The following is a 15,767-nucleotide window of genomic DNA, read 5'->3' as shown; positions in this document are numbered from 1 at the left end:
TCACATATAAATATATCATCTTAGACACTTTTTACAATTGTGAGCACTCACCAAACTATTACATGCTTAGAAGTAGATGTTGGACAAGGAAGACAACATAATGAATTGTGTTTGCTTGGTTCCAAACAATGTTATATGTTTAGAGATCCCTTAGCATGTGACAATTGCTTCCACCTCATATTAGCCAAAACTACCGCACCAAGTAGAGATACTACTTGTGCATCCATAAACCTTCAAACCAGTTTTGCCATGAGTGTCCACCATACCTACCTATGGATTGAATAAGATTCCTCAAGTAAGTTGTCATCGGTGCAAGCAATAAAAATTTCTCTCTAATATGTATGATCTATTAGTGTGTGGAAAATAAGCTTTATACGAACCTGTGATGAGGAAGACATAAAAGCGACAGACTGCATAATAAAGTTCTTTATCACAGGGGGCAATATAAAGTGACGTTCCTCCGCACTAAGAGGACACGCATCCAAACCTCAAAAGCGCATGACAACCTCTGCTTCCCTCTGCGAAGGGCCTATCTTGTACCTTTACTTTTAGCCCTTGAAAGAGTCATGGTGATCTTCACCAATTCCTTATTTTGCCTTTGTCTTGGCTACCGTCACATGCTAGGGAAAGATCTATATTCATATATCAACTTGGAGATGAGTACTTATGCTTTATTATTGTTGAATTTACCCTTGAGGTAAATGGTTGGGAGGCAAAACTATAAGCCCCTATCTTTCTCTGTGTCTAGCTGAAACTTTGATACCATGAGTACCACGTGAGTTGTAACAATTGTGGAAAACAAAAGAGATGATTGAGTATGTGGGTTTGCTTTACAAGCTCTTATTTGTCTCTTTCTGATGTTATGATAAATTGCCACTTCTTCAATGACTATGGACTGTTGTTGGCTACTTCTCGGTAAGGTTTTTGTTTCATACTTTGCTTTGTGAAGGAATTGTTACTTTCCCATAAGAATCTTTATGATGTATTGTTGTTCTATGTGTGATCATGATGCCCTCATGTCCGTATTATGTTTTATCGACACCTTCATCCCTAAACATGTGGACATGTTTATGGATCTTGGTTTTCGCTTGAGGACAAGCGAGGTCTAAGCTGGGGGAGTTGATACGTCCATTTTGCACCATGCTTTCATGTTGATATTTATCGCTTTATGGTCTGTTATATTACTTTGTGGTACCATACTTATGCCTTTGCTCTCTTATTTTGCAAGGTTTATTTGAAGAGGGAAAATACCGGCAGTTGGAATTCTGGACTGGAAAAGGAGCAAGTCTGAGTCCTCTATTCTGCGCAACTCCAAATGCCCTGAAAATCAACATGGAATTTTTCGGGAATATATAAAAAATACTGGGCGAAAGAAGTGCCAGAGGGGAGCTACCAGGGGCCCACAAGCCTGGTAGCCGCCACCTGCCCCCCTGGCGGCGGCTACAGGGCTTGTGGGCACCCTGGTGGCCCACTGGCCCCCCTCTTTTGCTATATGAAGGGTTTCGTCCGAGAAAAAAATCAGGGTGGAGCTTTTTCGTGGATTCTCCGCCTCCACGAGGTGGAACTTGAGCAGAACCAATCTAGAGCTCCGGCAGGACGATCCTGCCGGGGAAAGTTCCCTCCCGGAGGGGGAAATCATCGCCATCGTCATCACCAACACTCCTCTCGTCGGAGGGGGGGGTCATCTCCATCAACATCTTCATCAGCACCATCTCCTCTCCAAACCCTAGTTCATCTCTTGTAACCAATCTCCGTCTCGCGACTCCGATTGGTACTTGTAAGGTTGCTAGTAGTGTTGATTACTCTTTGTAGTTGATGCTAGTTGGATTACTTGGTGGAAGAGTTTATGTTCAGATCCTTGATGCTACTCATTACACCTCTGATCATGATTATGATTATGCTTTGTGAGTAGTTACTTTTGTTCCTGAGGACATGGGATAAGTCATGCTGATAATAGTCATGTGAATTTGGTATTCGTTCGGTATTTTGATATGATGTATGTTGTCTTTTCCTCTAGTGATGTTATGTGAACGTCGACTACATAACACTTCACCATGTTTGGGCCTAGAGGAAGGCATTGGGAAGTAGTAAGTAGATTATGGGTTGCTAGAGTGACAGAAGCTTAAACCCCAGTCTATGCGTTGCTTCGTAAGGGGCTGATTTGGATCCACTAGTTTAATGCTATGGTTAGACATTGTCTTAATTCCTCTTTCGTAGTTACAGATGCTTGCGAGAGGGGCTAATCATAAGTGGGATGCTTGTCCAAGTAAGGGCGGTACCCAAGTGCCGGTCCACCTACATATCAAACTATCAAAGTAACGAACGCGAATGACATGAACATGATGAAACTAGCATGACAAAAATTTCCGTGTGTCTCCGGGAGCGTTTTTCCTCCTATAAGACTTTGTTCAGGCTTGTCCCTTGCTACAAAAGGGATTGGCCCACTTTGCTGCACCGTTGCTACTCTTGTTACTTGTTACTTTTCACTTGCTACGTTTCAGCTCACTACATCATCACTTGTTACCGCTACTTTCAGTGCTTGCAGTTATTACCTTGCTGAAAACTGTTTATCAGAGCCTTCTGCTCCTCGTTGGGTTCGACACTCTTACTTATCGAAAGGACAACGATTGATCCCCCATACTTGTGGGTCATCAGTGGGCATGAAACCTCTCCGAGGCAAGTGGAGATGAATGTTTTTCGAGCTAGAGTACTCCTTTACGTTTCGACAGACAACACATGGACAAGGCATAAAATTATCCACTTCGTTTGTCTCACCCACATCGATAAATTTATGCAGGCCTTTTATAAATCCGGAACCGCGTCCTTCGCCGTACATCCATCGCTTCCGTGCATCGATCTGGCATCATACATGAATAGTGAAATGACCACCGTACATTGGCACATGCAATATTATTGTATCAATTACAGATGAAAAGGATAAGGTTGCTAACCTCGGTCGAGGATACCATTTTGTGTGAACTTAAGTGTGACTCGGGCATTAGTCCCGGTTCGTAATGTACTCCGAAGTGCGTCGGTCACCGTACATCATTGGCGGTTCATCTCCATTATGAAATTAAGTATATTAAAAAATCATTGCAGAACATATGACCAAATTAATACAAGTTCATCATCACATTAAAACCAAAGCACAATAGTGATCAAATATTATTATTGCAAAAAATAAATACATAAAGTTCTCTCATAAAATAACATACAACTATGTAAAACATTTAAATGCAACAACAAATACGATCAAAATCGCAACTAAGGTAACAATTGACCCAACAACATAATGATACCAAGCCTCTTTATCAATGGCATATTTTCTAATATTTCTAATCTTCAAGCGCATTGCATCCATCTTCAACCACATAGCATTGATCTTCATCTTGCGATCATCGATGACATCGGCAACATGCAACTCCAGTTCCATATTTTTATCCTCAATTATTATCAATTTTTCTTTCAAATATTTGTTTTATTTTTCAACCAAATTTAACTTCTCGACAAGAATTTCTATGTGGGTTGGAATTTCCGGTTCACATACCTCCTAGATTAAAAAATATATGTCACGTTGGTCGTCATAATTGTCATAAACACTACATATAACAAATAGTTATAAAAGATAATATATATACCACATCCAAATCATAGACAGGACGAGGGCCGACGGAGGCGGATACCAAAACCATCGCACTATATAATAACAAAAAATAATAAAAGTAAGTAATTTATATAAGTATGTATCTAAATCATACAAGTAAGATTTTTTTAAAAAATATAAGAACAAGAGGCTCACTACGGTGGTGCTCGCGATGAGATCGACGCGGGGCGATCGACAACGGTGAGGACGGGCACCGGACGACACCCTACACATGTGCAGACTCTAAAAAGTTAATTTGAGCATTTGAAATGAGTTAAACTAGCAGTGACAGATGAAAGGATGAAGTAGCTAACCTTTTTAAACACTTGTGCAGTTGGTGCACGGCCAAACCTACACAAATATTGAGGGAAATGGAGCTTGGAGGTCGAGCTTGGAAAGGAGAAAGCTTAAGCAGTGTGGCTCGGATATTTAATCGAACACGCCATGTGCATGAACTAGAGTGGCAAGAGCATGACATGGTCACACTTCAACAGCCAAAAAACAAAGAAGAGGGTGGGTAGGGACGAGGGTTTATATAGGCAACATTTTAGTCCCGGTTTTTGTCTAAAACAAGGACTAATAGCCTACCCTTTAGTCCCGGTTCTTTCCAAAAACCGGGACTAATGCTCCGCGGCACGTGACAGTCGCTGGATCTTTAGTCCCGATTTTTGCCCCGAACCGAGACTAATGAGGTAAACCAAACCGAGACCAATGCCTGACATTGGTCCCGGTTTTCGTTTGAACCGGGACTAATGGTCTTGACCCTTTTTCTACTAGTGTACACTAGCCGAACAATCTTTGATCTTTCATTAGCTCACCCAACAAACACCCTGTGGCAAATAATAGTCGCAGATTGAGTTCTAATCATATCATATACAGCAAGAGTACGCACACAATGACAGAGGTACCAACGAACAAAAAATTTCAATCTTTTTACACACGCCACCAACATCGCCAGGATCAACAGGGAAACGCCCGCGAGCTCCATCCTTTATGAGAACTCGAACCGCATGAGGAGCTTGACCGAGCGCAGCACCTCGCCATCACGGGCGTAGAGCCTGACGGATCGTATCCCAGACCGGAGCTCCCACACCGGCAGGCAGGTCTGGCCAGCGAAATCGTCCTTCTGGTGGTTGTCAGATTCGTGCACCTCTACGCGGAGCAGCGCGAGCTCTGGCACGGCCAAGGGGAACTCGAACTCTTGATCCCATGTCGGTATCCAGTTATCCTTGATCACCTTGGTCTCCTTCATCGTTGTGTCTGCAACAACTCCTGCTATACCCACCTGTCTTAATTTATCAGACGTTAGACATACATTTCTTCAGTATGTAACTACATCACATTTCATCTCACTGATTAATTGCTGGAAGCATGAGGAATGGACCGACCCTTGCATAGAAGTCTGGTGGCGAGCACTTATCGAAATGCGTCTTACGGAAGTCGAATCGCCATCCGTCTCCCATGTAGACAGTAACCTTCAGATGGTAACAACATTGAGAAGAAAACAAGTTACACATTGAAGTTACTGTAGCAAATCCAGCAAATAGAAAAGAAGTTACACACTGAAGTTACTGGCAGCAATTTAGCACGGTGTATGGTAATTTTTGTTCGCTTGGTTCATCATAATGTAAAAAACAAAACTTCACTTCACCTTGAGCCTTGTCTTCACTGGTAGTTCCGATCTAGGGTCAAACATTTTATCCGTCTTCATAAGAAAATCAGGCTTTTTCACATAACCACAACCGCCATTTGCTCGGAACATCCCTTGAGTCAGCCATAGTTTCCTTCCATGACCCTGCGGAGTGCCAGAAAATTTCAAAGTCAAATCGGGAAACACTTTGTTTCAGTAAACTTAGTTTTGTGGACAAATAAGATCAATACTGCAGAAGCCTGAAGAAAATGATAGATGCTACCTGCATGTTTGCTGCAACCATCTGAGCTCCATATGTCCATCCCATCAGTGGATTGTAATTGGATGAAGTAATGCGCGTTGTCTTTGGGAAAATCCGTAGCAAGTTCCTCTGTGTAAACCTGAAAGAAAATTACCAAAGATTCATTAATCTACCGTATTAACTTAAATTTTATTCGCGAGCGCAGAAGAAATAAAATGTTACACAAAGAGACACTTAAATTAATCTCACTTTATAATTTCAGATCCATGTGTAATTGTGGCCTTCTCGTATGCCGCCTCCCCCAAGCTCATCCGAGACACTTTCTCGGGATCAACCTTGAGATCCTGATCCATGTCATGCTTTCTTCGGGTGAGGGGGATTGAGATGAGACTTTTATACTCCTCATTGACCCCCAATTGTCCCTGCATCTCCATCTCTTCATCCTCTTCCACATACTGCTCGGTGTCCTTCTCTGAAACCTGCAAATCGGATTCACAGTTGCTACATCATAGACCTGAATATATTTACGCTGTTCTAGTGCAAAATTCGTGGTGATTTCATTATTGCATTTTAGGCGTTCAATAATTTTTAGATCAATGAATTTAAGTAAATTCCACTTTTTACCCTTGAGTTATGACTTTCTGAGAACTTTTACATTATTAAAGAAAAGTCTTGCTACATATTTATCTTCTCGATTTTACCTAAATTTATTATTTCCACCAAATTGAAAACCTGGATCCAATTGTTACGACAACGAAAAAGCTAGCAGCACAGATAGCTTGGGCTCACATTTATTATAGAAATGCCTAATTATATCAAATTGCCTCTGCTTTCATCGAATTCCATGAAATTGTGTTAATTCTATGAAACAAGTGTGTCATTGTACCAATTAATTTTCTCCTACATCATATCGGATACACCCCTAACGAATATGTTGAGTAACTTGAGTTGTCTGTCTAGTAAGCTGTCAGATCTTCCCGACACATGCATCTGTCTACTTAGATCGCAAAAATTAATGAAATAGGGAAATAGTCATCACAAAGTCGCAACTAAATGTAAAATGTGGCAAACAGAAACTAAACGGGGTAACTTTTGTCACTAGATTGCAGCTAGAAGGTGAAACCTTCAATCTTGTTAACAATTTACTTATATATTTTTTCAGAACTATATCATTACTTATATATTTCATATTTTCCACACGTAAAAAAATTATAAAGGTCAGGTACCATAAACCATACTGGAGACCATGCCAAGTAAAAGAGAATACATAGCGAGCAGCAGCCACCTGAGCCTTGCTGTCGGGGATCTCATCCCCCCACACGCTCTCCTCCTCTGTGCTACCATTTTGGGCCTCCTCCTTGCTGGTCTTGGTTTCAAGGTACTCTTTGGGAGGTTTGGTCGATATGAGGATCTTGCCCCTGAGGTCCTCAGGGGAAGGGAACACGGGCATTGCCTCAGAGTCCGAAAGGTGGAGCAAGTCCCCGAATGTCTCCTTGATCATCTGCGACATAATCAAACACGCATGGTCATCATCTGATCCTCAAAAAATTGCATGGAAATTCAATGCTCTTCAAATACTGTTTTAAACCCTTTTTCTCCCATATAATAAAACATTTCATAAAAATGCTCCATCTTAATATGGCCTTCGACAAGGCATGACTTTTTTATCGAAGGCCAAACTAAGGTTTTGCATATTATTTTTATCAAATCTCTTCCTGAATTTTAGAGTTGAAGACTGCAGATGAGGAAAAGGCCAGGATAGCATTGGGCAAGCCGGAAATATACCTTTGCTACTTTGGCTTGAAGATGGGGAGTGAGGTGATCTTCGAGGGTGAGGATCACGGGATACGGGGAGGAGACGAAGGCATGCTCCTTGATGGCCTCCAGGCATTTCATTAGGTTCACCGGCGACGTCCATGTCCTGCAAAACGCAAATCCATGTCACGTCACTGGTCAAAGGGCTGCCACAGGCATCACCGGCCACTCGTGGTGACCGTGCACTCTATCTCCGATCTCGTCGACGGTGTGAATCCCCCAAAATATTCTGTAACTTGGGCCTGTAATCGGATCGATTCTATGGTAACTTGGACCTAAGCCAACACTATATACCTCTGGCCATTTCAACATGATCTTGTATCCTTAAAAAAATCAACACAATCCTGCAATATAATTCCCTGAACGTCGTTGTTGATCAATAAAGTATAGTAAAGACCTCTAAAAAAATCGTATTCACTTATACTTGTAAAACAAAGGTTTGTTTTCACTTGTTCTCAACAAATAAAACACTTGATTGTCAATTGTTCTCTACAAAAGGAAACTTCATTTTCACCTTTTTGGAGGTCGTTCACACCATTAGGCTTAAGCTGGGCCCTGGCGTCATTCTTAGAGCATCTCTAGCAGGCCCCGTATACTTCTGACCCGCAAAAATCATTTACAGTCCATGAAAAACGGATTTTGTAGGCCGGCGCGGGTGCGGACATAGGCAGATTTCCTAAACTGGACCCGTATAAAAGCATATTCGCAGAAGATGCTATTATACGGGTCCTTAATGCGGAGTCTGTTCGGACGCCACCGCGGCGACCCGCAAACCGGAAAACCACACGATAAAATATAGTTGCAATTTGACAGCGACTCGAGTGAGAATGTAAACAATAAAGCATAGTTGGCGCGCAAAAAATAGAGCATAGTTTGAAAGACAAACGTAAAAGGACTTCATGCATCCTGGTCGTTCTTCACTCTGCACCATGGAGTTCATCGCCGCCCCAGAATCCATCAACTCCCCCGAATCTATTACCTGCACTTGTTCCTACTCCGGCACTTGCCCCTACTCCGGCACCAAAATCATCGGTTTCGATTCCAGAGGATAAACCATCGCCACCATAACACGCAAGCATCCTCTTCTTCAAGATTTCTCTCCTTGTCATATCATGTCGTCCATGTCATTGCGGTTCAAAGTCATGATCCTATTCTCTTCGGCAAGAAGGTTGTCCATGGTTTTGTTCTCAGCGGCACGTGTTTTTCTCTCCTCAACTTCCTTCGGTAATTTCCATCTCTCTTGTTTCTCTCGTGCCTTGTTCTCGGCCATCTCTATCTTTGCATCCATAGACTTTGCTAGCAATACCTCATCTGATTGCAGCATGGAGTCTATCTTGTCTCGCAGGGTCGATGCTTCGCGTTCCCTTTTCATCTTCTTCTTCGTCTTTTTGTCACCATCGGGCTTGTTCAAATTTCTTGGGCCATCTCCATCTTCATCTTCATCCATGTTCGTAAGTGAAACTATCTTCGATGGGGATCTTCTGTTAATCAATGTCCACTTGCCATAGTTTTTGAGCAATTCCCAACAATGCTCTAGTTTAAAAAATCTGCCTTTGGAAGCATCCTTGTCTTTGTACCGTTGTTGGGCAATTTTTCCTACACAATAAAAACAAAATCAAACCGATGGAACCATTGTACATTGTGCAAACTAATGGAACCATTTGATTGCAATCAACTCACATAGTCGTCTTCGACGGTTCCATTTGGAGGAGCATTGTAAACTTCTTCCAAGTAAGCCGCCCAGCGGCTACAAGTCGGCTTGATCACGTCCCAACGATCTTGGAGTGACCGACAGGTCTCTGCTGTCCTGTTGGGATACTTGGCCATCAAATGTAAATATTGATCTTCAATTCTTTACTAATACGTCTTGGTGATTTGCGACACGCCGGTGCAAGGATCCATAAACACCGAACTCCAAGCCTTGATCAATATTTGATCTTCCAAGACCGTGTAGTTCTTTGATCTCATGCTTTTTTTCCTTCTGATTGCTGATATGTCGCCTCATCTATCTCCTCCACCTCTTCTTCACCATCGTGGTCATCAAAGCCCCATTCTAATTCATTGTAATTGAAACCACCGATCGGGGCTTGATCGATGCCGGCAGCATTGGTGGCCAACAAGTGCACGAACTCGGCAGCGCCATTGTTCGAACCACGGCTACATCGAGTGAAAGCACATCTCAATGAGCGAATAATTGAAGCTGGGGCGTACGGAGTGGTCGGAGGTTTCTTCGTGGGAACCTTCTTCCACTTCACGCCCGAAACCTTGTTCATCTTCCCCGCTGGCGGTTGGGCAGATCGCGCAGCGGCGGCGGCGCCCGGCGAGCATTCCCTTCCGGCTGGGCCAGCCGGAATGCCGTCCTCCACGACAACGTTGCCTTGCCGCTTGCGGGCTGGCGCGTTGGCGACAGCGGGAGCGGGGCTGACATGACCGGCGACGAGATCCGCAGGAGCGGGGGCGACATCCACGGTGACGAGATCCGACGGCTGGAAGACTTCATGGCGGGGAAGAAGGTCTGGAGCATGCGGTGGGCGGGGCAACGGCTGCCGGGGAGGGGGAGCGGGGGGAACGACGCGGAAATTTCCCTCGCGCCAAATCTCGTTGCGGATAAGGGGCGAGCTCGGGTCGGCCTCCCACCCCGTGAATCTGAAGGTTGAGGACGAACATTTGCAGCGCCCCGCAAGAAATTTTACGGGCCGGACGCGTTTGCGGGTTCTATTCTAGCAGCTTTTTTTTTTCTCCGACCTGTGTTTTGACAGTTATTTTGCGGGTCAGGACATTATATGGGGTCTGTTAGAGCAACTCTAGCACACCCCGCAAAATGCCCGGCCCGCAAAAATTCCGGCGAGTATGCGGGCTCGGCCTAATTTTCCGGACAGAACAGAGCCCGCATACTCGCCCGCCCCGCAATTTTTTTTGCCGCAGCCCGCAAACCGCACGCCCGAGCAGTATAACTGCGGTTCCGCGACCATTTTGCGGGTCCAAACCCTATCCCCTTGCCGCCGTGAGCCACCCGATTCCCCTTTCCCCTCTCCACATTTCTCGCCGCCGGTGACCACCCGCCCCGCCTCCAGCCGTCATGTGGGGCCGAATGTGGAGCTCCGAACGCGGCTCCGGCAGCAGATCCGGCCGTGAGAGGGACCCGGAGCGCGAGCGGCGCTCCGGGCGGACGGCGCGAGGAAGCGCGGCGCCCGGAGGTGGACCAACCGCGGGATGTCGCCGCCGGCGAGCTTCAACCGCCGCGAGACGGAGGAGTACGACCGTCGTAGCGCGTCCTTCTCCTCCGCGAGATCTTCCTACGCCGGATCCTCCTCGTACTCCGGCGCGGGCTTTCTCCCCGTGAAGAGGGAGTGGTCGGAGGACGAGGACGAGCCGGAGGAGCCGGCGCCGTTCGCCTTCGTCCCCGTGAAGGAGGAGCCCGCTCCGCTCGGCCACCGCGGAGTGGTCGGGCCCGAGGACTACGTCGCGTACTTCGACGCCGTTGCTGTCACCATCGCCGAGCGGAGCGTGCGCGAGGAGGCGGAGCGCCGGCGCCATGCCAAGGAGCTCGAAACCCTCCAGTGGCAATAGACGGTCGCCGCCAACGAGAAGGCTGAGGAGTGGCGTCGCATCCGCGCGGAGCAGGCGGCGAAGTACGTCGACCTGTGCAGCTCCGGCGAGGAGGATTGAGCATCCGGCTCTTCCACGGCGTCGTCCATTTGCCGCGACCTCGCCGCCGTCAGATCCGACCCCTCTATTACTAGTTTAACGTAGTATGTAGTATAACTATGATTGTAGTTTGTTGATCATGTGATAAACTATGTAGTATATGATGAACTATGTTTGTGCAATTTCTCCAGCGAAAGTGTTTTTTTAAATTATGGAGGTTTTGATACGGGTTCTGTTCTGCCGCGCATGTTTTCGACCCGCAAACGCGATTTTCGTAAAACAGCAAACACGTTTTGCGGGTCGAATTTTTGCGGGATCTGCTAGAGTTGCTCTTAGAGATGCTCTCAGAACACCAAAATCATTCTAACTTACGTGCCAAACGTGCTACAACAAAACATTCTGTCGTCTATAATCACGTTATATCTAGATGATGGAGACGTTGTCTTGAGCCTCATCATCGATCGACGTCCAATCATGTGTTTGTTCTTGTTTGGTTTTCCATCAGTTTTTCCAGATGTGTATTGTATGTCGTCGTCGTCCGATAGCCAAGTTACCAACAAGTGTAGGGTTAAAGAAGGAAAACAGCCATCCATGCATGCAAATCGATGGAGAGGTCGACGATTTTAACCTCTTTTTCTAATAAAAAAAATGCATGCAACTCGATCATACCTTCCGTGGACGACCTCTACGTCGTCCTTGGCGGCGTTGGGCCAGAGGTCGAGCTCGATGACCCTGACGCCGTCACGGAGGGCCTTGGCGATGGGCACCTCGCTGCACCCGCTGCTCAGCTGGTTCCCGGTCAGGTACGAGTTGTGGCCCGTGTAGATGAAGTAGTGCGACAGCGGCAGACCCATATCATCGTGAACCTGCACCAAATTTTCCAGAGATACAAGAATGGTTGGAGAAAGCTCCCCGGTACCAACCGTGAGCTATATACGTACATACGGCCAAGAGGAAAGTACCAAATGCGTACAATAATACGCAAGCATAGGTCGACATCGGACAGGTCAGAATCGGGCCGAAGGATCCACGCACACAACCGTCCAAGCATTCTATATGGGCCACTTAAATACTTTTTTTAGGCCCTGTTTGGTTTCAAATAAGTCACCAACTTATAAGTTGAAAAGTGGAAAAAGTGACTTATTTTGCCAAACAAACCCAACTTATAAGTCATCCCAACTTATAAGTCACCCCAACTTATAAGTCATAAGTTACTTCACCCCAACTTAAAACTTATAAGTCACCCACTTTTGCATGAAAAGGTGACATATAAGTCACATGACAACCAAACAGGCGTGACTTATAAGTCATTAGTTTTAAGTCACCTGACTTATTAAAACCAAACAGGGCCTTAGACTTACGAATGAGTTTTACGTAAACTTCAGGTGGCAAATTTGGATTAAGAGTTGAGGGGATGAGGGGCCCACCCACCTAAAAATCAGGGGGAGAGAGAACGTGGTGAAGGAAAGTTGCGTAAGAGTTTGTAAAAAAATTACGTAGGTGTAGTATTATTGGGAAACTAATGTTAACCAAGCCAATAATGTAGGGTCGGACCGAAGATCTACACATACAGTTGGGGTATCCAAACATCGCTATTGAACAATTAATTCATTTCGCAAAAAGAAAGAATAATTAATTCACAGGAGTACTGAAATAGTAAGTCATTTTCAATCATTTTTGGAGCAGATTGCGCTTTAGCTCACCGGCCATGCATGGTTCTGTATGTGATAGTTAGGACAACATCAGGCAAATGAAGTCTGGGAAGAAATGCCGTCTAGCTATTATTGTAGGGGGTTTAATGGAAGTGTTAAGTGTACACTTATGTTATGAGGTGTGTTTCGATAGACCCCTCCCTCTCCCCTTCACAAAACGTAAAAAGGAATCATATATCCACCTCGTATTATATACCATAGATCGTTGTACGTATACAATACAAGATAGAAATATATAGGGCAGCCTGTAATATATAAAAGTGTATAATATAATATGGGTATACGTTTCTTTTTCTATGTTTTATGAAGGGGATCTACCAAAGCGAAAGTGTTATATTTTTTGTCCACCAACTGTATCTTATAAAAAGGAAAACCGTATACCGAGTTCAACAAAGTTGGTAGACGAATGCTGTTTTAGCCTGTAGCTAACAGAACAATAATGATACTCCGTTTTTTATCACTCTGCCGCAAAGACAGCTGAAGCTGGATCATGTATGTCCAATAACAAACCCACCCATACCTCAAGACCAGACCATGTGAGACTCATAAAATTCTGCACAGATGGAAGAGCTTGGTATCCAAGCACGTCTACATTGAACCATTCATGTGCCGTGTTGACTCAACCCATCGTTGCGTTCTTAATTCCAAGGAATAGATTTACTTGTTTAAGGACATTCTAATAAAACCAACATCTGATTTCATTAGGGCACTTTCTGATAAACAAATAATTAGTAGACATAGTGAGTTAAGCAACCAATAACACTAGCTCAAAGCGTGGGAGCAGGTGATTTAGTTCACTAAGTACCTGTACCTAGTGTCCTTTAGTTGTTTACTTTAACCTCACATGTTGCATGCATGATTGTTTTAGCATGCTTTATGAAAAAAGCTTGAATCTGTATATACATCTAAATGCTTGCGGAAACGTGGGAAATGGTCCATTTTGATAACTTTATGCACTGGCAGCAGGTTCAAAACTGCTCCAAAGTGTCAAGTCTATCCTTGTATATAAGGGGAACCTTATCTCCCTCACACACGTCCAACAGAAACAGAAAAGGTTTAAGAATTCCTCCACCCATCATTATTACTTCTTTGTACCTAAATAATTATAGTTGAAGAAAATTAGTCTAGTTTTCTTCAACTATAATTATTTACGTATAGAGGAAGTGGAATATAAAGTAGTTGTAGTTCTGAATTGCTAGAGTTACACGCATACTATGAAATTTAAGTTGCGCAAAACTTTGCGTACTTTCAAGGCTCAAAACATTAATTTACTAAACCTAGTTACTCCCTCTGTCTCGGTGCATTAGACATCTTATTATGAAAATTAAATATTCCCAAAACGCTAAGGCACATTACGCATGCATATTAATTAAACCTCATTTATTAATTGAAGAATCAATGCATGCAATTTATGGGTCATGTTTTTTGGATTTGAAGAGGTCTTCTAATTAATAGCATGATTTTAGTTGAGAAAGGAATAGTGTGATTGACTTCCTCTACAATTTAATATTTTCTCTTATCCAATTTCTACGTGCCTAGGTTGCAGTGCATCTTCTAATGTCCCTAATGCACCGAGACGGAGGGAGTAGCAAATACATTGAAACTGTTGCATTTATAGCACCTTGATCTAATTTCAAGATCACATAAAATCACCACTAGTTTCAAGAATTCAAAATGTAGCAGCGCAGTTCTTGCAATATCATCGCACATGAATTTTAGAATGCTTACCTACCTAATTGAAGTGGAATCTAATTCCTACGGGTTGTATGGCCTGACTCGGATTTCATAACTAAGATTTGACAGATTCTCCGTCAAGTTTACACAAGAGATGCCCTTCAATCAATCAATCAATCAACCGCATAATTTTTCCGCAAAAAATTATTCTCAAAAGTTACAAAGAATAGTATCATGGATATTAGTAAACAGCTTCATCATCTTATGATGATAATTGCCAAACGTTCTAGCTAGGTCTCTGCCAAAATAACAGAGAGAAGCAGAAACAAAAGACAGAAATCCTTGTGGCTAGTTAGGGCTAGTAGTACGTGGAAAGATCGTAATCTTGGCGTCACTCTCTAGCATGGGGGGCACCGCACAAGCTTAACACTGATGCATGATCCATACATGAGGGACATTGCACATGTGCCTACACTGTTTATCCACAGTAAACTGTTGTACAATGTTGATATAGGTGGAGGACCTAAATCATTTTTGCAGAAACCACCCTGTTTTTCATAAAATTATTATCTTCTCTACTTTGTTACGGGCCTAGCCATATCTGACCAGGAGTCAATCAATTTCAGCCCACTATTAACCAATTTGTTTAGAACCTCCGATGGCACTGCTGAGAAGCGAGAACATGGTTTATGTATTTACTAGCTAGTAGAAAAATATTTCAGGATCTTTGTCCAGTTCAAACCATGGAAAATCGTAGAAGCTGTTTTCTTGGAAAAGTTCCTTCTGACATTTTTTAAGCAGGAAGAAGATAACTGTTTTGATTAATTATTAGTACGGGCGGATGGATGGATGGAGGTGTAGTGAGGCAGCTAGTGAGCTTACCCCACGGCGAGGATGGAGGGCGGCGTTGGCGTCGCTGCAGAGCCACCGGTGGAAGCCCTTGACGGTGAGCCCGCCGCCCTTCTTGAGCAGCCTGTGCTCCGCCGCGAAGGCCATGGCCTCCCTCGCCACCGCCTCGACGTCGTCGTCGCCGGCTTCCCGCTGCACCTCCCGGAGGAACCTCCTGAGCGCCTCCTCCCTGAGCGCGCCGTCGGCGCCGGCGTAGGCCTGGAACACGTCGCAGATGGCCTCCGTCGGCTCGTTGGACGCCGGCCGGAACCGGCGGAGGAAGCAGCACACCCTGTACGTCGTCATGGGCCTCGCTCTCTATGTACAGGCAGCTAGCTAGAGTGAACTGATTCTGGTTTGGCTCGTCTGCGAGGGCTAGCTAGCTGGTGCACATCCCTGTGTGTGCTCTTGTTATGCATCCAGTGTCTCGTTTGTTGGCGACAATATTAAAAGCAGCTCGTTACCAAAACCAAGTACAGGTGTGACGTTGTATAA

The 15,767-nt window shown here is 44.4% G+C and overlaps 1 protein-coding gene across 1 annotated transcript; it reads right to left on the bottom strand.

The window, feature by feature from the left end:
• Nucleotides 1-4,427: 4,427 nt before the first annotated feature.
• Nucleotides 4,428-15,723, bottom strand: LOC123411454 (phosphoinositide phospholipase C 2-like). Its single transcript, XM_045104438.1, has 9 exons — nucleotides 15,267-15,723; nucleotides 11,668-11,864; nucleotides 7,321-7,456; nucleotides 6,821-7,036; nucleotides 5,785-6,014; nucleotides 5,557-5,674; nucleotides 5,295-5,438; nucleotides 5,032-5,118; nucleotides 4,428-4,928 (listed from the first exon to the last, which is right to left on the bottom strand). Exons 1-9 carry the CDS (start codon nucleotides 15,576-15,578, stop codon nucleotides 4,635-4,637), a joined length of 1,734 nt encoding a protein of 577 aa, XP_044960373.1. The 5' UTR covers nucleotides 15,579-15,723; the 3' UTR covers nucleotides 4,428-4,634.
• Between the last annotated feature and the right edge of the window lie 44 nt (nucleotides 15,724-15,767).

The sequence above is a fragment of the Hordeum vulgare genome, chromosome 1H, assembly GCF_904849725.1.
Source record: "Hordeum vulgare subsp. vulgare chromosome 1H, MorexV3_pseudomolecules_assembly, whole genome shotgun sequence".
Taxonomy (NCBI): Eukaryota; Viridiplantae; Streptophyta; class Magnoliopsida; order Poales; family Poaceae; genus Hordeum; species Hordeum vulgare.
The sequence above is the reverse complement of the archived record's forward strand: the minus strand, read 5'-3'. Positions and strand labels throughout refer to the sequence as shown.

Excerpts from the sequence above, each read along its gene's own strand:
- LOC123411454 (XM_045104438.1), bottom strand. The coding sequence starts at position 15,578 with ATGACGACGTACAGGGTGTGCTGCTTCCTCCGCCGGTTCCGGCCGGCG. Across the intron at positions 11,865-15,266 it reads CCCTCCATCCTCGCCGTGGG|GTTCACGATGATATGGGTCT; the intron begins GTAAGCTCACTA and ends AATTTGGTGCAG. Across the intron at positions 4,929-5,031 it reads CACCAGACTTCTATGCAAGG|GTGGGTATAGCAGGAGTTGT; the intron begins GTCGGTCCATTC and ends AAATTAAGACAG.